This window comes from Pelobates fuscus, chromosome 1 (genome assembly GCF_036172605.1).
Source record: "Pelobates fuscus isolate aPelFus1 chromosome 1, aPelFus1.pri, whole genome shotgun sequence".
Classification (NCBI taxonomy): domain Eukaryota; kingdom Metazoa; phylum Chordata; class Amphibia; order Anura; family Pelobatidae; genus Pelobates; species Pelobates fuscus.
In genome coordinates this window covers 390,817,163-390,842,105 of record NC_086317.1, presented here as the reverse complement: position 1 = coordinate 390,842,105, position 24,943 = coordinate 390,817,163, and the positions used below count along the sequence as shown (strand labels likewise).

The 24,943-nt window shown below is 43.3% G+C and overlaps 1 protein-coding gene across 2 annotated transcripts in view; it reads right to left on the bottom strand.

Moving 5' to 3' along the window:
• The window catches only part of LOC134568301 (transmembrane protein 198), a 44,651-nt gene that overhangs the window by 5,744 nt on the left and 13,964 nt on the right, over nucleotides 1-24,943 (bottom strand). For both annotated transcript variants that reach the window (XM_063426794.1, XM_063426803.1), the window contains exons 2-4: nucleotides 18,280-18,341; nucleotides 16,871-17,107; nucleotides 14,434-15,009 (exon numbers count right to left, since the gene is read on the bottom strand). In XM_063426794.1, the coding sequence (XP_063282864.1) occupies nucleotides 14,434-15,009; nucleotides 16,871-17,057 (763 nt within the window). In that variant the 5' untranslated portion in view covers nucleotides 17,058-17,107; nucleotides 18,280-18,341. The remainder of the gene's footprint in view (nucleotides 1-14,433; nucleotides 15,010-16,870; nucleotides 17,108-18,279; nucleotides 18,342-24,943) is intronic.

Below are 24,943 nucleotides of genomic sequence, written 5' to 3'. Positions count from 1 at the left end.
CTTTGACCTATGCTAACCGTACTGTAACCGCTATTTGTAAAAGACGATGTTACTGGGGTGTGTTATAGACGGGTAATTCGTATATAGAGAATTATAGCGTGGGTGACTGTATAGTTACGCCAAAGGGCATAATATTGATTATATAGTGACTGGTGTAACAGCTGTGTGTGTACGGGAATTCCCTGAGTGTTTATTGTTATTGTGTACGTTTCACTTGGTAACCGTACCACGTGGTGCTGTTGCCAGAGGAAACGGGTGTGACTGTTGAATAGTACGCGTGTATAGTATTCGTTGTCGACGACGTTCCATTGTTAAGTATGGGTGCGTCGCAGTCAACGATTCCGGATCCCTTAGGATGTATGGTTAAGAATTTTAAAAAGGGATTCAAAGTTTGTGATTTTGGGGTAAAGATGTCTCCTGTACGTTTGGTCACTTTGTGTACTAGGGAGTGGCCTACTTTGGTTGCGGCATGGCCGCCACGTGGCAGTTTGGATCCAACTCTGGTACAGCGCTTACACGTGGCTGTATCAGGTAGGCCTGAACTTTACGGCCAGTTTCCTTATATTGATTGTTGGAGACAGGCCGTAAATGACTCGCCAAAATGGCTCCGGACATGCCACGAGGAGCAGTGTCGCCTCATGGTAGCTAGGACTTGTTCGTCCACTAGGACTGGTGTTAGGCCCATTTTGGACACGCCCCCTGAGTCCGAGATCCCTTTGCCGCCCCCTTACTTTCCGGTAAGAGGAAGTGACGCAAATACAGGAAGTCCTGTAACCCTTCCCTCATTACCCTCATCCACTTCCGCTTCCTCCTCCAGTGCAGGATCCACCCCCCCTCGTACTAAATCCCCCCTTCCGGAACCAGATAGACCAACCTCCATTAGAAACGAATATCCTGATTTGGCGCCACTTCAGACTTCCGGTCAAGCTTCATCTAGCTCGGCCCGAAGTGTTCTATTTACCACCTTTTCCCAAAACCAACCTCCCACATCCCCATACCCTATCTCTCCCCGACCGGAACCCATGACTGACGCCCCTCCACGTAGCCCCATACAGACCCGACAGTTGACCGGTGCCCAACAATTGAGACACTATCAGATGCCTCTTCGTCTGAATCCCGGGTCAGCCTATATTAATGCCGCAGGTCAAATGGCACAAGCTGACCCTGTCTTCGTATATGTTCCCTTCACTACAACCGATCTTTTAAACTGGAAGACCCACAATTCCTCGTATACTGAGAAACCACAAGCCATGACTGATCTGTTCACCTCAATAGTACAGACGCATAATCCGACATGGGCTGATTGCCAGCAGTTACTAATGACTTTATTTAACAATGAGGAAAGGACAAGAATAAATCAAGCAGCCATTAAAGCATTAGAGGATAGAGCCTGTGCTTTGAACCAAGCTAACCCAGCAGCATGGGCCGCAACACATTATCCCAACACTGATCCCGATTGGAACGTAAATGGTGCTGATATGGTTCAACTCAGAGCCTATAGAGACGCTATAATTGCTGGCATGAAAGCCGGAGGAAAGAAAGCCATTAACATGTCGAAGACAGTTGAGGTGATCCAGAAAAGCGATGAAGCGCCCAGTGTCTTTTATGACCGATTATTGGAGGCATACCGCTTGTATACCCCCTTTAATCCGGAAGACGCAGACAATTCCCGAATGGTTAACTCCGCCTTTGTCAGCCAAGCATACGGAGATATTAAGCGCAAGCTACAAAAGTTAGAAGGGTTTGCAGGTATGTCCATCACCCAACTAATGGAGGTAGCAAATAAGGTCTATATGAACAGGGATACAGAAAGTAAGAAAGAGGAAGAGCGCAAGATGCGTAAAAAGGCTGATATGCTAGCGGTAGCGATCGCAGGCGTAGATAAACGGGGCCCAGATAGAGGCAATAATAGATGGAGTAGGGAGCCTTTGAGTAGGGATCAGTGTGCGTATTGCAAGGAAGAAGGGCATTGGAGGAACGAATGTCCGCAAAGAGAGCAGTACGAGAGAGACCAACCCAGGGCAGGCTACGGAAACTTTAGAGGTAGAGCGAGAGGTAGAGGAGGCCCCGGAGGGAGTAATGGTTATAGAGGGAGTAATGGGAACAGAGGAAGTGTTAGGGAAGACAGGTATATTCCAGCAGCGCAAAGGTCCCGCGATAGAGAAGGTAGGGACTTTGTAGGATTGGCTGACACGGTCATGGAGGACTATTGATACCGACCGGGCTCCATCCCCCTTGGTCGAGCGGAGCCTATGGTCGATGTATCAATAGGGGGGAAAAGGAGTGCGTTCATGATCGACACTGGTGCTGAACATTCAGTGGTGACTAATCTAGTTGCTCCTCCATCTGGAAGGACTATTACTGTGATAGGAGCAACTGGAAGAAGTGCTGAAAGACCGGTTCTTAAAAGTCGACTCTGTACATTGGGAGGCCACGTAGTAAAACACCAATTCCTTTATATGCCTGAATGTCCAGTCCAATTGCTGGGACGTGATATGCTATCCAAATTACAAGCGCAGATTACGTTCCTACCAGATGGAACAACATCTTTAAAGTTTAATGGACCTTCAGGTATTATGACTTTATCCGTACCAAAGGAAGAAGAGTGGCGACTTTATACAGTGTTGACTAGCCAAAACCCTAGGAGTGATGAGACATTGTTTAACATACCAGGAGTTTGGGCAGAGAACAACCCACCAGGACTGGCCCGCAATATTCCACCAATAAAAATTGAACTGAAACATGGGGTTTATCCAGTGAGCCTAAGACAATATCACATTCCGCAGAAGGCTAAGAAGAACATCCAATCCTATCTGGATAAGTTCATACGGTATGGTATCCTAAAATTCTGTACTTCCCCCTGGAACACCCCATTGCTGCCTGTTCAAAAGCCCGGCACAGATGAGTATCGACCTGTGCAGGACTTAAGAGCAGTCAATAATGCGGTTGTTAGTATACATCCAGTTGTACCCAATCCATATAACCTGCTTGCTTTAATTCCGGGCGGGGCTACTTACTTCACAGTCTTAGATCTCAAAGATGCCTTCTTTTGCCTCCGAATTGCCGCAGAAAGTCAATGTATTTTCGCTTTCCAGTGGGAGAACGCTGTAACGGGCTCAAAACGCCAAATGACTTGGACAAGACTGCCCCAAGGGTTTAAAAATTCACCTACCCTATTTGGTTCAGCCCTAAGTCAAGATCTATTGGATTTCGAGTCCATCCCAGGAGAGTGTGTATTGTTACAATATGTAGATGACTTGTTGATAGCAGCAGTTACAAAAGAAATCTGTCAGCAAGCAACGCACGATCTACTACACATTCTCTGGAAGGCAGGATACAAGGTGTCTAGAAAGAAGGCTCAGTTGTGTTTGCCAACTGTCAAGTATCTAGGATTCCATATCTCTGAAGGTCAAAGAATTATGGGGCCAGAGAGAAAAGAAGCTGTCTGCCAAATACCAATACCCAAGAATAGAAGACAAGTGCGAGAATTCTTGGGGGCAGCAGGCTTCTGTAGGATATGGATTCCCAGCTATGCGATACTGGCAAAACCTCTGTACGCAGCCATCAAAGGTACAGAGCACGACCCCTTCTTATGGACCCAAGAACAGCAAACGGCATTTGAAGATGTGAAGAAGGCTTTGATGAGTGCCCCAGCATTAGGTCTACCTGATCACACACGACCATTCTACTTATATGTACACGAGCAAAGAAGAATGGCTGTGGGAGTATTGACACAGTACTTGGGATCATGGCAAAGACCTGTTGCCTACATGTCTAAGCAACTGGATGCAGTGGCCAGCGGACTTCCACCTTGTCTAAGAGCCGTAGCTGCAGCCGCCCTGCTAGTAGCTGAAGCCGATAAACTCACTCTGGGTCAAGAACTTTATGTACGAGTCCCACATGCAGTACAGACGTTGTTGGATTACAAAGGAAATCATTGGTTTAGTAACAGCCGTATGACCAAGTATCAAGCAATGTTGTGTGAAAACCCAAGAGTGCATTTAGAGACTGTAAACACCTTAAATCCAGCTACCCTTTTGCCACAACCTACTGAAAGTCAACATGATTGTTTGGAAGTAATGGATGAAGTATTCTCAAGTAGACCAGATCTTCGTGATTTTCCCATCCAGAACCCCGATGTTCAATATTACACCGACGGCAGTAGTTATGTGAAAGAAGGGATCCGCTATGCAGGATATGCAGTGACAACAATAGACAAGGTGATAGAAGCTCGGCCACTGGCGAAAGGAACATCAGCACAAAAGGCAGAATTAATAGCACTAACACGAGCGTTACAATTGGCTGAAGGTTTAAGAGTAAATATCTATACGGACTCTAAGTATGCGTTTTTAACCACTCATGCCCACGGAGCTTTGTATAAAGAAAGAGGACTACTGAATTCAGAAGGCAAAGAAATCAAGTACGCAGCTGAAATCCTACAACTATTGGAAGCAGTGTGGGAGCCGAAAGAAGTCGGTATCATACATTGTCGAGCGCATCTGAGAGGAGATGGTGATGTAACCAAGGGAAATCGGATGGCAGATAGTGCAGCTAAGCGTGCTGCTGAATCAGGAAGACAGGAGTATGTGGGGCATATAGCTGCTCTTATACCAACTCCACTGTCCCAATGGACTCCAGTTTATACAGCTCAAGAAGAGGAGTGGTTAAAGACTGAACCGGGAAAGTATCTGGAGAACAAGTGGTATCAGCTAGAAGATGGAAGAATAGTTATACCAGCATCGCTAGCGGTAGAAATTGTCCAAAATTATCACAACGGGACACATTCTGGGAGAGACAGTACTGAAGAATCTCTTAGAAAACATTTCTACATACCAAGATTGTCCAACTTGACTCAGGCCATTGTACGCAGATGTGTAACGTGTGCTAAGAATAATGCAAGACAAGGACCAGTAAAGCCACCAGGAGTCCAGTTTATGGGGGGACTCCCCATGTCCGATCTACAAATAGACTTTACAGTAATGCCTAAATCGGGTGGACATCGTTACCTGTTGGTAATTGTGTGCACCTATTCAGGCTGGGTAGAAGCATGTCCTACTCGTACAGAGAAAGCAGGAGAAGTTGTGAGATTCCTGCTACGAGAAATAATACCCCGATATGGACTACCCTGTTCTATAGGATCGGACAATGGTCCAGCTTTTGTTCATCAGTGCCTACAACAACTGACTCATATGCTTGGTATAAAGTGGAGGCTTCATACTGCATATAGACCCCAGAGTTCTGGTAAGGTAGAGAGAATGAATAGAACTATAAAGAACCAGTTGGCTAAAATGTGTCAGGAAACCCAACTTAAGTGGAACGTTCTCTTACCCATAGCTTTATTGCGAATCCGCAGTACCCCTACCAGAAGGATGGGCCTCTCTCCTTTTGAAATCATGTATGGGCGACCACCTCCCGTACTTGGTAACTTAAGGGGGGACTTGAGTCAGTTGGGAGAAGGAATTACCCGGCAGCAGGTTGTAGAGTTGGGTAAGACTATGGAGGAGGTACAGAAATGGGTACAAGATAGATTACCTGTGAATATTTATCCCCCTGTTCATAGTTATCATCCAGGAGACCAAGTGTGGATTAAAGAGTGGAATAATGTACCGTTAGGGCCCAAGTGGAGAGGTCCTTATGTTGTTCTTTTGTCTACCCCTACAGCGATAAAAGTAGCCGAAGTAACTCCGTGGATACATCACTCCAGGGTTAAACCAGCAGCAGTCGATTCTTGGCAAGTTACAGCAGATCCAGAGAATCCCTGCAAGATCCGGTTAAAACGCACTACTCAGTCGGAGTAACGAGGAATTATTGTGGATTACAAATTTTATTGTTACAGGTGTGAGTGAGAAGGCCATAATAAAGCCTGTCCGCTTACCAACACATAGTGTATAAGCCAGGAAAGTCTCGAAGGGACACCTGTGAAGACGAGCAGAACTCCATTCCCTGCAGCCCTCACATCCTGGAAGCTGAGGTTCCATCGCACGGACGAAGACTGAGGATGACGGCGAAAGATGTGCTTTTGATTGTGTTTATTTATATGTGTTTTTATATTCAGGAAGGTAGAGGTACCGACACTCCTAGCTGTGAGGTATGCATTAAGACTACGAGAACAGGTAACCATATTTCCCAAACCCTAATTTGGCATTCACAATACGAATGTAAAGGAGAGGTATCAAGATGTAGATACCTAAATATAGACTATAGTGTGTGCCATTTAGGAGTAGGAGAACCTAAGTGCTTCAGTCCAGAGTATCAACCTCGTACAATTTGGTTGACTCTCAGGAATGGAGATCCTCAGGGGACCCTAATTAATAAGACGGTGTTAGAATCCGTACATTCTTCGGGTGTTCTGCTATTTGATGCATGTAAGGCGATATCAAGTGGTAGAAAACCGTGGAATGTATGTGGGGATCTTAGATGGGAGAGGACGTATGGGTCTAATGATAAATATATTTGTCCCAGTAGTAAAAATAAATATGTGAGTCCTAGATGCCCAAATAAAGACTATAACTTTTGTCCATATTGGTCTTGTGTGGGGTGGGCGACTTGGGGACAGACAGTAGATAAAGACATGATAGTGACTAAGTTGCCGACTAGCCCTTATTGTAAGTCTATGGAATGCAACCCAGTCCATATACTCATTAATAACCCCGACAAGTTCTTAGATAAGTATGGAAATTTATTTGGGTTTCAAATATACGGGACGGGTTTAGATCCTGGGACATTATTGTTTATAGGAATAGAGACTGATACGGTATCCTCCCAGACTCATCAAGTATACCATTCCTTTTACGAAGAGATGAGTATAGATAATAAGATCCCCCATAATGCTAAAAACCTGTTCATCGATTTAGCTGAAAGTATTGCCGGTAGTCTTAATGTTACCAACTGCTATGTGTGTGGAGGTACTAACATGGGAGACCAATGGCCTTGGGAAGCAAAGGAGGTAATGTCCGGTTCTGAGGCAGTTGACCAATTAATATCTACACAAGCCGATTATCATATGAGTGTTAGAGGTAAATCTGAGTGGAGATTAAAGACCTCCATCATAGGTTATGTTTGCATAGCAAGGAAAGGAATAATGTATAATACTTCTGTAGGAGAATTAACTTGTCTAGGGCAAAAAGCTTATGATGATGATACAAAGAATACAACTTGGTGGTCGGCTTCAAATGTCTCAGAACCATCTAACCCGTTTGCTAGATATGCCAATTTAAAGGATGTGTGGTTTGATCTATCCATCACATCTACTTGGAGAGCCCCAGCAAATTTGTACTGGATCTGTGGTAAGAAAGCCTATTCGGAGCTGCCACAGGACTGGGAAGGGGCATGTGTGTTGGGTATGCTCAAACCATCCTTCTTCTTGTTACCGATTGAAACAGGTGAGACTTTAGGTGTTAAAGTGTATGATGTGAATCATAGGAAGAAAAGGGGACCCATAGAGATAGGCGCCTGGGAAGATAATGAATGGCCTCCCCAGCGTATCATAGATTATTATGGGCCAGCCACGTGGGCAGAAGATGGTACCTTTGGTTATAGAACCCCAATTTATATGCTCAACCGTATTATAAGATTACAGGCGGTGGTTGAGATTATTACTAATGAGACCTCACAAGCACTCAATCTTCTAGCGAAGCATAATACCAGGATGAGGACAGCAGTGTACCAAAATAGATTAGCCTTGGATTACCTTTTGGCAGTAGAGGGAGGTGTATGTGGGAAGTTTAACCTGAGCAATTGCTGTCTTCAAATAGATGACGAAGGGCAAGCAATAGCTGAGCTTACTAGCCATATGGTTAAACTAGCGCATGTGCCTACTCAGGTATGGAAAGGGTACAATCCAAGTAGTTGGTTTGGTAGCTGGTATGAGTGGTTTGGAGGGCTTAAGGCAGTGGTAGGTGGAGTCCTACTGATTTTACTGTTGTGTCTACTCCTACCGTGTCTTATACCCTTAGTAGTTAGGTCTGTGCAAAGCCTGATAGGAAGTATAGCAGAGAGGAAGGCTGCTGCACAGATAATGGCGATATATAAGTATAAGGCTCTAGATCAGGGAGAACCAATGCAGGAAGATGAGTGTTAAAAGATTCACATCATAAGATAAGTCTGGTCTGGTTCATGGTAACCTGAGGTATATGCAAACCAAGGTTAAGTGATGCCTCAAGTAATTGTGAAATATCAGAGGCATCAAAGGGGGGAATGTGATGTAATTCCAGTAAAATACAAGTTTAGCAGGCTAAGATTGCCACAAGGCATATGTATGTATATGTGTTTGTAGTATCAGTTAGTTAATTACACGTAGCTAAGATACTGTTATCACTGTACTGACCAGGTGCAGGAATGTAAGAACTGGAATTACGCGTCCCTCTCCTTTGTATCAGATGAGCCACGTGGTTAGACCGGATGGATGAGTTTAGACTCTATTTATTAAATAGGTTAAGGGTATGTGTGGGTGTAGTTAATTGTGGGAGGAGCTACAGTGCTATATAAGGAATGTACTCTATGTATTCAGTACTCAGACTTTGCTGTATTTTGGTGACGCTAGTCCCTCTGAGTCCCGATCGGTGATCCAATAAAGAATCTCTTCCTTCCTGAAGAAACCTGTGTCCATCTCTCTGTGCTTGGCTTCCGTCAGTTTCTCCGGTATCATTTATATAGTGAATGCACAGTGTGTGTGTTTTTATGGTGTGTGTAAAGTGAATGCAGTGTGAAGGGTGCGTAAAGTGAATGCAGTGTGTTTGTGTAGTGTGTGTATATATAATGAATGCAGAGTGTGTGTGTGTGTGTTTGTGTAGTGTGTGTATATAATTAATGCAGAGTGTGTGTGTTTGTGTAGTGTGTGTATAGTGAATGCAGTGTGTGTATATAATGCAGAGTGTGTGTGTTTCTGTAGGTATGTAATTTGTGTAAAATGGGTGGTGGGGAGGGGGACAAAACATTTTTTTTAAAAAAATATTTAAAAAAACATTTAAAAAAATTGTCCCCCCTGCCTGCTGGTTACCTGGCCATGGAGGGAAGGATATGGCATTCCCTGGTGGTCCGGTGGCATGGACTGTGCAGTGGGGGCCAGCAGCAAGCTCTTACCTTCCCAGCAGCTTCCTTGTCTAAATTTCGCAGCCTGCAAGTTGCAACCCGTGGCAACGCTCTGACTGCCGCGGGACTCGTGAGATTTATACACGGGAGCTGAAGGGAGCTGCGGGGAAGGTAAGTAAGAGCTTGCTGCGGGCCCTCTAGGACCGTCAGGCTCGTCATTGGCCCGGCGGTCCTGGTATGTACTATCGGCAAGATCGGTTTTTCTATAGGCCGATACCGATATTGCCAAAAACACAGAATATCGGCCGATAATATCGGCCAGACCGATAATCGGTCGATTCCTAATTTGAGGTATACATTTTAGAATTTTGTCAATCAAATCCTAACAGCCAGGTTATTAATTAATACATGTAACTGCAAGTACATAATACTGCAGTAGTACCACTATAGATAACAATGAAAACATTATTATAAGAAAGTAATAATCTAGTGGCAAAGGCGAAAGAAATCCGGTGCAGCATCTTCTGAATTTCAATTTGTACCTTAAAGCTGTAGCGTTCCATTGAAGAGGCTTGCTGCAGAGATGGTATGGGAATTGGGCCTTAAAGTTGTAGCGTTCCATTGAAGTGGCTGTGGGTCATTTCCGTGGGGTCCAGTGTGGCTACTGAAATCTTCAACCTTTTCTTGCTCTGCACTCTCGCACAACGTTTATCGATGCTGGGCTGAAGTAACCGCATATCCTGGCACCCAGCATCACAGCAGTGTGCGTGAGGGAGCAGAGCTAGAAGAGCCGCAAGATGTTCGCTCCCTAGTCGCCTGCCTCCACTTTCCCTCGCCGCTGAAAGGCTTGACAAATCCATGCCGCCTGGGCAAAATTCCTAGTTGCCATGACTACCTGGCATTTGTCGAGCCCTACACTAAAGTGTGATTTTTTGAGGGGGGTTTTTAAATTCAATTTCCAGAAAACATTAGGTGAATGGAAATAAATTGCTTTGCTAAAATGTTAATTTCATGACAATTTGCACTTCATGGAATAAATCTGAATTTTACATATAAAATCAATATGATAAAAGAGGTTATAGAATAAATGTTAAAAAAACGAAAAACACAAACAAACAGTAGGTGATTATGGTGAAGTGACTGTTAGCTGTATCATATTCCAGATTTCTAAATTCAAAAATCTAATCTGAAGTGGCGCTACTAGAAAGACATTTTTCTCTATGCTCCTTCTTTCAAAAAGTTGTTCCAGATATAGAACTTGTGTGAGGTCCGTGACAGAGTAACCTTAGAGCAGGAAGCTGTCACAGTTTTTCAATCCATCCTATTAGCCTCTAACCCTTCTTAACCTCCATGCACTCCCGAGCATCACGTGAATGACAGAAGAGAAGCCCATATACTTGGCAATTGCTGCATAACTGAAATGTTATTTAAAAAAAAAAAAAAAAAATTGGAAAGATAGAATAAAAAGTTGCTGTTCTAAAAGATAAAATATCTGATAGAAACAGTGTTTTTCTGACAATAAGTCTCTAGATCATTTCAAAAGGACTTAATTTAATTGACATAAATGCTAGCTCTATAATTCAATGGAAGACTGATTTTTATAAATTTGCATAATTTACTATAAATGGTTTAGACATTCATAAACGGATGTTATTTTCTTACATTGGGAGACATTAGCGTGGCATAACCAGGGCCGTCTTTAACGCGGGGCAAACGGGGCAGCTGCCCCGGGCCCAGTTGCTCCTGGGGGGCCCAGAGCAGCTGCCCCGTGGGCCCCGCGATTTGCGCAGCCCCCCTTGGACCCGGCGGTGCCGCACCGGCCCGCACGCTGAGGAGGCTCCCCGGGTGGCTCATGCACTAAGGGCCACCCGGAGAGCATGTGTGAGCAGGGGCCCGGTCTGGCGCTGTGACGCTTAAACAGTGCGACCGGGCCCCTTCCTGTACCGGATGGGACTTCCTCCCGACGGAGAACACAGCCGCGCGGGTGGAGAATGGCAGGGAGGGGAGTTCCAGAGGAAAACTCCCATCTGCCTCAGCCTGCCACTGGACCCCAGGGAAACCACCCTCCAGGAAAAGGTAAGAACCTGGAGGGTGGCTAAATGTATGCTTGTGTGTAAGTATGTTTGTGTATGTCTGTCTGTGTATGTATGTGTGTGTGTATGTCAGTAGGCCTGTGTGTGTGTCAGTATGTCTGTCTATGTGTATGTCAGTATGCCTGTGTGTCAATACTTCTGTCAGTGTATGTGTCTGTGTGTGTCAGTGTATGTGTCTGTGTGTGTGTCAGTATATCTGTCAGTGTATGTGTTTGTCTGTGTGTCAGTATATCTGTCAGTGTATGTGTCTGTGTGTGTGTATGTATGTCTGTGTGTGTCAATACGTCTGTCAGTGTGTGTGTCTGTGTGTCAGTATATCTGTCAGTGTATGTGTCTGTGTGTGTATGTATGTCTGTGTGTGTGTGTGTGTGTGTCAATACGTCTGTCAGTGTATGTGTCTGTGTGTCAGTATATCTGTCAGTGTATGTGTCTGTGTGTGTATGTATGTCTGTGTGTGTGTGTCAATACATCTGTCAGTGTATGTGTCTGTGTGTGTCAGTATATCTGTCAGTGTATGTGCCTGTGTGTGTATGTATGTATGTCTGTGTGTCAGTATGTCTGCCAGTATATATTTGTGTGTCAGTGTATGTGTGTGTCAGTATGTATCTGTGAATGTTTTAATGTCTGTCTGTGTGTATGTGCCAGTACGTCTGCCTGTGTGTGTGTCAGTATGCCTGTGTGTGTGTCAGTATGCCTGTGTGTGTGTCAATACGTCTGTGTGTGTGTGTGTCAATACGTCTGTGTGTGTGTGTGTGTCAGTATGTCTGCCAGTATATATTTGTGTGTCAGTGTGTATCTGTGAATGTTTTAATGTCTGTCTGTGTCTGTATGTGCCAGTACGTTTGTCAGTGTGATTGCACATTGGGCGTAATTGGGGGGAGGGATAGGAGGGGCAGGGCCCAGGGGGCCCAAGAAAATGCATTGCCCAGGGTCCTAATCATATTAAAGACGGCCCTGGGCATAACACTGCGCCAATCAGCATCTCCCCATGATTCAATGTATTGTGCATTACCAAACCAGGAAGCACCTCTAGTGGCCGTCTGAGTGACTACATTACTGCCTAGTAACTCGAGGTACAAACACTGCCTTTACTCTGAAACGGCAGTGTTTACAGTAACATGTTATTAAGCTGTAGTTGTTCTTGTGACTATAGTGTCCCTTTTAAATATTGGTGAATTTATACCAACACGCACAATTGTTGAGGCATCATGGGAAATGCTGTTCAGATACATCTGCTAGGGCAGATAGGGCAACAAGCACTAAAAGAAATAAAATCGCTCTCTTGTTCAATTAGCAGGAAAAAATTAGATACATTTCCATAGACAACAAAATAAAAAATCCAAACAGAAAGGTCAATATATAAAAGACAAAACAAATAAGAAGTATTTAAAATAGATGAACAGACACTATGTTAAGGATCGCATCCTCCCCGTTAATCCGAGTAGTTGACAATAAAGCCCCTCTTTCTCCTTAAACAAAGCTTTGTCTTTTTCCTGCTGGAGGAGGAGTTGGGCTGTCAGAAGGATTACATGCCCAACAGTATTCTCCTTATTCTGTTTCTAATATAGGCAAGCATCATGGGTTCCTTAATCATTTCCAGCTATCCACTGGATCATATTCCTCATACTGGCTGTTTATGAACCTAAATTGAAAATGATTTACATAAAAGGCCATAGGAAAGAGAGCTACATTGGCAAATCCAAACAGTATTTAAAATGGAGATGGAAAAAAAAAAATCCACTCTCATTTCCAAGCCATCTCTCTCACTTGAAGCATATCATGGCATATAATATATTAATAGTGTGAATGTGTCATTGTGGGGCATGATCTACAGCTATAATCTGGAGAACTAGTGCAAGCACCCGTGGATCTGGGGAAAAAAAAAAGATTTTATAATTCCTTGAGAAAATATAGGTTGCCAACAGGAGTACTGGTAATGAACACCAGAATCTAGTTAAAGATCTCTTGCCATTAAATGTTTAAAGGGCATTTGAGAGCCACCACAACTTGAGCCTGCACGGGCAGAGCACCTACCGGACCCCATTTCCACCATGGGCCCGTACTACAAGGGGCCAAGTGTGAGACCACCAAAGCAGACTTAACCTTACCTCCCCACTCCCCTGACGACTTAGATCCGAACACCAAGCGAGATCTAAAAATCCTACTTGCCAATATACACAAACTACTGGCAGCTGATGTCACCAAGATTAAAGTGGACATACAACAAATGACAGACCGAGTCAAGGGGATATGATAACATTATACAAATATATTCGGGGCCAATACAAACCATTATGTGGAAATCTATTCACAAACCGGACATTACATAGGACACGAGGTCATGCGTTTAGACTGGAAGAAAGAAGATTTTGTCTAAGGCAAAGGAAAGGTTTTTTTACCGTAAGAACGATAAGGTATTCTCAGCCTGAAGAAGTGCTTTGATCAGAGTCTGTACATATGTTTAAACAGCAACTAGATGCATACTTACAAAAACAGAATATTCAAGGATATATTTTTTCAATGTAGGTTAAATGCATCTTGATCCAAGGATTAATCTGACTGCCATTCTGGGGTCAAAATTGGAAGTGCTTCAAACTGTTTTTTTTTTTTTTTTTGCCTTCTTTTGGATCAACAGCAAAAAAGAAGTGTGAGGAAGGCTGAACTTGATGGACACGTCTCTTTTCAGCTATGTAACTATGTAGAAGTTACACTTTAGTTTTTAATTTTTCATTTTTAAACTAGATGTAACAGCCATACAAGAAAGTGCTCTACCAGTCTGGCTTTTGCTACAGCACAAAGCAATGCTTCTCAGAGAAGTATCGGATACTTCTTATAAAGGAGTCGCTCATGTAAAGGATTAATCAGAAGATCATCTGGTAGAGGAGAGTTGTGGTGTGGAGACCCCCACACCACTGTATTAGAAGAAAGTTACATTTTTACAAGTATTGGGGCCCGGTGAAGGGAGGGAAGCAAATTCAAGAACACACTAGCGTTATAAATGTATTCATTTATAATGCTGGAGTGCTCCTTTAAAAAGGTACATTGACAACTGTATCACTAACAACAATTCATCAATCTTTCGAAACACATGGTTTTCGATATCTGCCCTATTAACCCAGGTTAGCTCCTCTAAGGCACCACAGGAAAGGCTAAATAGTCACTTCACATCACATTACTGCACACAAGCAGTTAACACAAGCAATTATCTGGCATGTATCTTACAAAGTATTTCAAACCAAGTCAGGCAAATGTTAGCAGACATGAACAACTGACAGACTGCCACCAACTAACAAGAAAGAGATCTACTTACCATCCGTATGAGAGAAGCCCTCAGCTGTCACTTTCCATTGAACAACTATTCCCAAGATGCTTAGAACTGGCCACATTCCGAGGACAACCCAGCTGTACCAGCAGAGGTGTTGGGAGGGTTCCAAACGGACATAGTTATAGATATACTGCACCAGCAGCATCAACTCAATGAAATAATCTGTGCACACGGTCAGGATAGCTGCACCAAATGTAGCAGTTGAAATCACCGTGAAAAGTTTCTGCCACTGGAGAGTCAGTACAGCAAAAAGCATGGCAGAACCCATCATCATACCCACTGGGACCCATGCAGTGGGAGGATGGTAAAACTGTTCAAGTCCCACTAAGCAAGCAGTGGCCAGTAGCAGTCCAAGAAGCAGGCCAGTCATGAAGAGACCCACACTGTGCACAAGCATGGTAACCAAACCACAAAGCAGTCCGATACCCAGCGCAATCCCTGCACTCAACTCGAGACTCAACTGTGTTTCCAGGATTCGCTCCTTGTAGCAAAGCAAGAAGATGACTGCTGAACCAGCCAGCAGACCTGATAAGAACATTATGGCTTTGAAACATCTGTAACCTGCAAACAAACAGAAAATGCAATCAGAATGAAGAATTTGAAATTTTTACTTTTAAATAAAGGTTTCTTAAAATAGAGCAAGTTTACATATTATATAAAGGCTAGATCAAGACGTAATGGAGTTGTGCTGGAATGGAAGGTGTACATCAATACAAATTTGATAAATACACATACACATCCATACTTCTTTTGTCCCATAAACCTTAAAGGGAAACTCTAAGCACCAAAACAACTTTAGTTTAATTAAGCCATTTTGGCGTGTAGATCGTGTCCACACAGTCTCATTGCACAATCCTCTGCCATTTAGGAGTTCAATCAATCACTTTTTGTTTATGCAGCCCTAGCCACACCTCCCCTGACTATGAATGACACAGCCTGCATGAAACATTTTCAATCAGATGTGACTGAACAGTGTGTTTACTTTGGAAGTTTTTATCTCCTGCTCTGTTAATTGCACTTTAATTAAACACAGGAAGACTTTGCAGTCTCCATAAGGGATTACAGTGTTTTTTTGTTTTGTTTTTATACATGGTCACTCTATTTTAGGCAGCTAAAAAGTATATGGACAAATAATTGCATCAACTTATTAAAATATATGCAAAACCATAACTTTACCCTTAAATACAAGCACTGTTGGGAACCCAACAGGGATTTCAGTGAGTCAAAGTTTAGTTGTCAGCTTCGAACAGTAGAAGGCAGCCCGTCAGGCTTGCATAGGTGCTTAAATATGAAGAAAATCAAAGAACATTTTGCAAACTACTGTACTGAGAAGATGCAGACATAGATAGTGGGGCACAAATGATAATAAGTCGTTATGGTGCTTGGAATGTCCCTTTGTATGTTTTTGTATATAAAGGACAGTAGTCGCTACAAACAGTTACTCCAACCAGCATGTCCACTTCTGCTTTTAGAAGTGGTCATAGTGATAGGAATCTGTATGTACAGGGTTTCTGATTGAAACACTGCACATGCAGAGATATTTGCACTTTTGTTCCTATTTCATCCCCATCACATGTGACTTAGACACCCAGAATTCTGTTCTGAGCTACCTAATGTTAATTCTGTGCAAAAAAGTACATTTGTCACCAGTGCGCTGTCCATGCTTACAACAGGCAGTTGGTCTTCCTCCCCCCTCTGTGCAGTTTCTTCTAGACGAATACAGGCATGCGCTCACAGCCTGTAAGAAAAATCCAATCAAATGCGACTGGAGCGAATGATGGAGCCTCCAACTTCTGGCTAGCTAAATTTAACTCATTTACTGCATTTTAAAAAGGGGCAATATACATTGAAATTGTGGGAGTAACCCTTTACGTAGAAATATTTACCTATATCTTTAGCGTTTCCTAACTTGGCATGGGATTGTTTTTGCCATTAATGATGCATTTTGCAGACCTATGAGATCTCTGTAGATTTGGACTTGGTTTTAGATTCCTTCATGCACACGTATCAGGAAATTGTTAGAGATGCAAACATCTTAACATGTTGACTTTCATTTTATTTATTTTTTTAACTGTTTAATGTTATCTTCAAGATGAACCTTTAAAGAACACGTATACATACAAGCAGAAGTTAATAAGAGCTGCAACTGTAAGCTATTAATGGTATGTACTTAGTCTGTGTCAATTAGCCTGAGGAAAGAATTACTGCATTCACGAATCAAGCTACTTGAGGCCCAAGGACAAACTTTCTATTCCTGTTCTGAGGTCTTTGGTTACCAAGTCATTTTGACCTGTATATTGGCTCCAAGTATTTGTTTTACAATCGTTCTGTTATACAGATTTCCTTTCCAGGACAGCATTGCAAGGGGACTCAATATATCCCTTACGAGATCCACATATACATTTTTTCTCTCTCAACTCACCAAAAAAGGTGTAGACTAGTCCAAACAGGCAGCACAAGGAACACACCACAGTGGGAATGACCTCATAGCGGCCCCTCTCCAAATGACAGGATTCCGCAGAAGTATCGCCATTTCCGGTGTCCACAGTCTGAATGTTGAAGTGCTGGAGCTGGTCCGGCAGGACGAAAGGCGAGGAATCAAATGCCATCCTAAATGTCAGGACACAGGTTTTAAATGAGCCTCCACTCACAAAAAATCCTGCAAATGAAGGAGCAAAGTACAAGCTTGTTACATACAGAATTATATATAAGTTACTCCGCAAAATTAAATGTAATTATTACCTGATAATAAAAGTCCATTCTCACATTACAAATGCAATGTGGGGCATAACTATTAGGCCCCACTTCTTAAAGAAAAGCTTGCGATTAGACGGTTTCCTGGCTCAGAGCGCATGCATGAAGAGTCAACAAGGGGTTAAAGGATTAGGGAAGGTGGTGGAATTTGCCATTAACAGACATCCCAACTTGCAAAAACGAATTTCAGGTAGATGGCTGCACCCCCCTCCCAACCCCAAATGAGCCCACCCATACACAGTCACAGAACATACTACAACTATTTACACACATCTTGACACACAGATACACACACACTGACACAGATACATGCACTGGCACAATTACAAAACACACTCAGATACACACACAACCAATCTGAATGCAGCAGCAGCCAACTCCAGCCTCTCCATGCTGCTTGTGGTGGTGCTGGCTCCAGCCTCCTCCCTCGCGCATCTGTCTTTTTAGCTAGGAGGAAGGGACAGGATATCACTTCCTTCCAGCCTGAAGATAGCGGTCAGGCTCTTAAAGGGCCAGGGCACCAGACTGGGCCCCTGTTAAGGAACAATACCCATCTGGTGAGTAATCAGTAGGGGCATATATTGAGGGAATTTATCATGTGTAATATACTTTAAATCAAACACAAACAATCTGACATTCATTGTATGTCAGATTGTGTTTGTGTGTGAAGTCTGGGACATTACATATGCTATGCGGGTGTCAGGGAGCCTCATTAAATATGCAAAAGTCTCGCGGACCTACCTGGAGACTTTGGATCACTGCATAAAAAAAAGGAACAGTGTTCTGAGCTGCCAATGTCATGTGTGCTGTGGGTGCAACTTGTCCAAGCACACAACTGCCAATAACTCAGTATGTTTAGTGTTTCAAGCTAAAAACACTGCACATTCAGACTCCTACCACCATGACCACTCCAAATCACTGAAGTAGTCATGGTTGCAAGCAACCCTTTAACCCTTTAAGGACACATGACATGTGTGACATGTCATGGTTCCCTTTTATTCCAGAAGTTTGGTCCTTAAGGGGTTAAAACAAAGGACAAAATGCAGAAAATGAATTCCAAAAAAGAACTTTACTCACACAGCACCGAGGAACATGTTGGTGCACTATAAATAAGATTGGCTGTTCTGCTTCACATCTCCCTGAAAATAAGAGAAAAGAAAAAAAAAACTTTTAAAATTAGTCAGACTTTAACTCCCAGCAGCATCTCCATTTGCCAACAATATTACAGACATTATTGTTAATTAGAATACTTGGATGCAATTTGAACATTTAAAACTCAATAAAATGTTCCTGCTGATTGCACATATATTTTTAAACTTTGACCTAGGATTGCACTTCATGCAAAACCCCTTTTGTTTATGGCCATTGCCAACATTTCCAAATGTAAAAAAAGTTTCCTACATTTTATCACAGCCTTTTGTGCCATTTGCATATCTCTCAAAGTAGAGGTCTCAATAAGGATATAGAGCAGTGCTCTGTACAAGGTGCTATTGACATTTCGGGGATGCTTTCCATAGGAAGGTGCTATGGTAGTGGGATATACTTGTAATGTTTAGAAACACAGCAGGAATCTCCATTAACAAGATCCACACCCTGGCGGCACTGCGTGGCCCCGGCCTGTATCCCAGACATGAAACAGGAGAACAAGGTAGCAGCTGGGAATCCAACCATTCCTATGTGCTGAGCCCAGCCCAACATCTGGTGTACATACAGAACCATAGGGCTATCCCCCAGCATGTAACATGAGAGCCAGACACAGCTCTGTAACTATACAGAGGCCCTGGGGAGAGAGATACTGCTATGACCCAAGACACTCATATGTACTCCACTGCAATCACCTCTGACAATTTGGGGGGCCTATTACAGGATATTAGAGACAGAGATGCTTTATCTTCTTTTCAGATCAACATCAGAACTATCACAGAATGCAGGAGGGGAAATACACAAGCAAGTTGGTAGTATCTGGAAAAATAAAGTTTAATACTTTACTAAATGAACAGTGTATTGGAAACAAAAAACAAGTACATTAGCTTTGGATCATTTGCAGTCTGGGATTTGTTACTGAACTACAAACTATTAAAAATGACTGATCAGCTGTACAGTCCAACATAATCAATTACCACATTGAGCAAACACGGAATAACAGGAAGAACCATTACAAACTGCAAACCATTGTGACAAGACCTATTTAGGAAGGAAGGGATTACGGTTAGAACAGGTTGGTTGGAGGGGACAGATAAAACAAGCTTTTTTGGCACAAGCCATTGCTCTCCTGAATTTGCAGTCTAACAGCACTGTAAACAAGACAGACATGTCTAATGTCATCCACGTTCCTTCTTGAACAAGCTTTTGGTAGATATTTAGTTCCCCACACGTAGACCTCATCAATGAAAGGTCTAAGAACAGGAAGCCTAAAATAAATACTCTGGAACAGAGAGCTGCAAGCTAAGGTCACACAGGAATAATCATTACTTCATGGCAATCACCACGGCCCACAACATAACATTTTGTCATAAAATAACCAGCCATTGTTACAGGGACAGTATAGTCCTCAAAACAACTTTAGCTTAATGAAGCAGTTTTAGCATATATATCTTGTCTCTCCAGTCGCATTGCTCAAGTCTCATTGCCATTTAGGAGTTAAGTCACTTTTGATCTATTTATGCATCCCTGCCTGACACAGCCAGCATTAAAACAAAGTGTTTTTTTTTGTTTGTTTTTTCAAATCAGATGTTACTTACTTATCTACCGCCCTGTAAATTGAACTTTGATTACATAGAAGAGGCTCCTGCAAGGGTCTACCAAGCTAATTACAGAGCAGGAGATAAGAAATTCTAAATTAAACATCATTTCCAATAAAGGAAGTATAAATATTAGATGGCGGTTTACAGGAAGTGTTTAGGAAGGCTGTTTAAGTCACATGCAGGGAGGTGTGTCTAAGGCTGCAGAATCAAAGTGATTTAACTCCTGAATGGCAGAGAATTGGGCAGTGGGACTGCAGGAGAATGATCTACACATGATATACACTAAAACAGCTTTATTAAGTAAAATGTGATTTGGTGACTATAATGTCCCTTTAACCCCTTAAGGACCAAACACCTGTCACACATGTCATGTGTCCTTAAGGGGTTAAAACTGGCCTGGGATCCACTCAACATGAGAAATCCAATGACTGGATCAACAGATGAGGTGATCTGGATACAATGTCATCTTTGCTTTGTTTTTTTATGGAAAACTCCAACCCTGCTTTTTATAATGAAGAAAACAACAATCATTGTCAAAAGGCATCAGACTTTTCCAGCCAAACCAGCTGGTGTCAATTTTTCTTAATCATGTACCCGTAATATTGCCATTAAATCCCATTAGCCTTTAAAAATCAGGTATTTGAAAGTAACCCATGGGGCATTCAAACCACAGATCAAGAAACTATACTCCGACAGATCAATTTTAATGGAAGTAGATCCTGATGTATGTACTGAAGAAACCTTAAACAGGGATCTCAATGTTTTGTTAGATGTTCTGTAAACTAAAACAAAATAACAAAACAAAAAACAAAAAGTACCAAAATACCTCCCATTAGCACATACACTCTATGTCATAACCCAGAAGCTGGCTAGGAATCTCTCATTGCAGTGAGATCTACCAAGCCCATTAGATTTGCTCCCATGAGTCCATGGAACAGATACGGTAGTACTTTAACACAAGCGAAAAACATATAAACTCAAACAGTACAAAGAACAGTGTTTGGTTGGCGCAGGATTAAATTCCAAATTTGCAAGCAGTTTCAGCAGTGAAAAGGTTAATCAGAGGAAAAAAAATAAAATCTGCTTAAGCAGATGCCGGAAAAAACTGACAACTTGATCCAAGCTCTGCATGGAAACTATCTGAACCTCTCTCTGCTGTGAAACATCTGGCAGAGAATATGTAGAAAACATAAGGGAAAGAGGGAACTGTCGATTCCATTACTATACTGTTGAAAAAGTTACGTAATCTATTGTCTAACAAACACACAGAAGTATTCAGCCACTTTTAGTCACATATTTTAATTGTACACCAAAATCTAACTATTGTGCTGGACTACCTAATTAGGTGACCACCTCTTAGAATAGGTAAAAAAAAAAAAGTTTTTTTTTTTAAACTTACATTTTCTCTTTAGTTATGTAATAAATAATGCATCAAATGTAAAGTATTCTCAATCTTTGGGGAAAATGGTAAGTAATATGTGTGAGTGCAAATAAATGATAAAGATGGAAATTACAGTTGAAAACATATCCTATTGTACAGCACTACAGAATTTGTTGGCGCTTTATAAATAATATGAGAAAATTGCTTGTGTCCTGACATACAAATCATGTAACACAAGGCTGTATCACTAAGGGGTTAAAATCCAGCTGCATAATGAAAACAGTCACCCATGCTTCTAATTCTCTTACAGCCCAATGGCAGGCTAAATCTAAATAATCAGATAAAAAGCTTAGATGAGTTTGTTAGCTTGGGGAAGGGGTCTCTAATTCAGTACATTAATCCTCCACAATAGCAGAACTAAATGCAAAGCCCTCTTGCAGGTAGGATACTGTATGCAAAAATATATACATTTTATTTAAAGAAATTAAAGCACAATAAAAAAATAAAAAAAGAACACTGAGTACCAAAACCACTTCATCTTAAATGTATTGGTTTTGGTGCATAGACCTTATCAATTTTCTCTGGCAAAAAACATTCTTTCTCCAAGAACATGATGACTTTTACAAATTGAATCACGTTCTGTACCACAAAATTATGAGGATGCTCAATGTCATTGTGCCTGAATTTCAAGGGGTAATATAAAAAAAAAAAAAAAAAAAAAATGAGGAGAGGGGCAGTCGCCCAGTCGCCATGGAAACAAGCGGACCCAGCAGGCTCATCCTATTGGTAAATCTGCGTCTTTCCCACATTTTTTTTGGTGTCTTGGAACCCCATGGGCATCTAGGCCATACTCATCACTGGCAAAGTATCATGGGAGATTGGATCTAAACATTGGTACCCACTAGTGAGTATACCAGAGTGTATGAGGAGTATAAATTACATACCTCCCAAGTGTCCCTATTTAGGAAGAACAGTCCTTAATTTTGGCCTTAAACCCTCTTTTCTGTCCTAATGCCCCGCTTTCCTATGGCTGATTTGTCTGAGTATAGAACAGAGCTCCACATATACAATACTCACAGTGAGGAGCCTTTAAAAAGGGACACTTAAGGCACCCAGACAACTTCAATGAAGTGGTCTGGTTGCAGTGTCTCAGTCCCCTTAAACTTGCAAAATAAAACACTTCATGTTTTAGAAAAACTGTAATGTTTACATTGCAGGGTTAAGACTCTCGATTCACACATAGTTTAACTTCGTGAAATGACGCTGGACATCCACACACTTTGCATGAGGATGCCCAGCATCTTGAAATCCTCATAGGAAAGCACTTCTTCAAGGCTTTCCTATGGAGGAATGCCTAATGCATGCGCAGCACTTATGTGGTTCTCCTGTCGCTGAGACGTTGTTGGAGGAGGATACCTCAGCGCTGGAATCAGGTAAGTAAATAAACAGTGTTTTTAACTTTTTAAGCTGGGGGGCTCTGGGGGCATACAGCTTGTATTCCTGACACTATAGTGTTCCTTTAAACTACAATACAAGTGTTTAGAGTTCAGTCTGTGTAAATAAGATATACTGTTATAGTTCCTAATAGTTTAGTTGTTATTAGTAAGTCGACTAAACTTTCTGAGAGTAGTTTCACCCCTGCCCACACCTCTGAAATTAAAGTGTCCCTATTTGACCATTTGAAGTATTGGGATGTAGGTAGTTATCAAATCAGGTTTTAGTAAACTGTCCTATTAATGTGTGATATTCTGTAATTTTGACTCACTTGGGTAGACAGGACAAGGATTTCTAAAGTGCAAACAACTGGGCAGAAAAGACACAAAAAAACCTTAAAGTGGCTCTGTTCTTATTTCATTTGGTTTACTGGATCTCAATACCCGGGTGCAGCCATTTAGTTGTCCTCTGCCCATGTTATCTCCTGTTTTTCCCTTCCAGAGGATTGATTTTGCCAATGGATTTGTGGGTAAATCTGATTGGTAACTGAAACAGAACCTTGCTTTAAGCCACATTGTTACGAACGCTGGTAGCAGAGGCGGCTCTAGACTTTATGAGGCCTTAGGCGAAACGCAAACATGAGGCCCCACTAACAAAAAAGTGTCACATATACACATTGACGCACTGTCTACCTGTGTATGTGCCTGAGAGTGTGTCTGACAGAGAGTATCCTTGTGTGTGCGAATGTATGTCTCTGTGAGCATGTTTGTGTTTTTGTCTGAGACCCTATGTGTATGGGGTAGCTGATGGTGAGAGGGAGCGGGGGGTGTGATGGTGAGAGGGAGTGGACGGTGATGGTGAAAGGGAGCGGGGGGTTGATGGTAATGTGAGAGGGAGCAGGGGGTGATAGTAATGTGAGAGTGAGAGGGGGTAATGTGAGAGTGAGGGGGTAATGTGAGAGTGAGGGGGTAATGTGAGAGTGAGGGGGTAATGTGAGAGTGAGAGGGGGGTAATGTGAGAGGGGGGCGCGTAATGTGAGAGTGGGGGGGGGTAATGTGAGAGTGGGGGGGTAATGTGAGAGTGAGAGGGGGTAATGTGAGAGTGAGGGGGTTAATGTGAGAGTGAGGGGGTTAATGTGAGAGTGAGAGGGGGTAATGTGAGAGTGAGAGGGGGTAATGTGAGAGTGAGAGGGGGTAATGTGAGAGTGAGAGGGGGTAATGTGAGAGTGAGAGGGGGGTAATGTGAGAGTGAGAGGGGGGTAATGTGAGAGTGAGAGGGGGTAATGTGAGAGTGAGAGGGGGTAATGTGAGAGTGAGAGGGGGGTAATGTGAGAGTGGGGCGCGTAATGTGAGAGGGGGGGTAATGTGAGAGTGGGGGGGTAATGTGAGAGTGAGAGGGGGTAATGTGAGAGTGAGAAGGGGGTGATGTGAGAAGGAGGGGGTGATGGTGAGTGGGGGGAAGCTGAGGGTGGTGACGGAGGGTTATGCTGAGGGTGGTGATGCTGAGGGTGGTGGGGGTGATGCTGAGGGTGGTGATGCTGAGGGTGGTGGGGGGTGATGCTGAGGGGGGTGATGCTGAAGGTGGTGGGGGGGAGTGATGCTGAGGGGTGGTGAAGCTGAGGGTGAAGGGGTAATGGTGAGGGTGGTGGGGGTGAGGGTGAGGGTGGGCAGGGGTGAAGCTGAGGGTGGGCAGGGGTGAAGCTGAGGGTGGGCAGGGGTGAAGCTGAGGGTGGGCAGGGGTGAAGCTGAGGGTGGTGGGGGGTGAAGCTGAGGGTGGTGGGGGGTGAAGCTGAGGGTGGTGGGGGGTGAAGCTGAGGGTGGTGGGGGGTGAAGCTGAGGGTGGTGGGGGGTGATGGTGGTGGGGTGATGGTGACGGTGGTGGTGGGTGTAGCTGAGGGTGGTGGGGGTGAGGCTGAGGGTGGTGGGGGTGATGGTGGGGAGGGGTGATGGTGGGGAGGGGTGGTGAGGGGTGATGGTGGTGGGGGGTGATGGTGGTGGGGGTTAAGCTGAGGGTGGTGGGGGGTGAGGCTGAGGGTGGTGATGGTGGATGATGGTGGTGGGGAATGAGGCTGAGGTTGGTGGGGGGGTGATGGTGACGGTGGTGGGGGGGTGAAGCTGATGGTGGTGGTGGGTGTAGCTGAGGGTGGTGGGGGTGATGGTGGTGGGTGGTGAGGCTGAGGGTG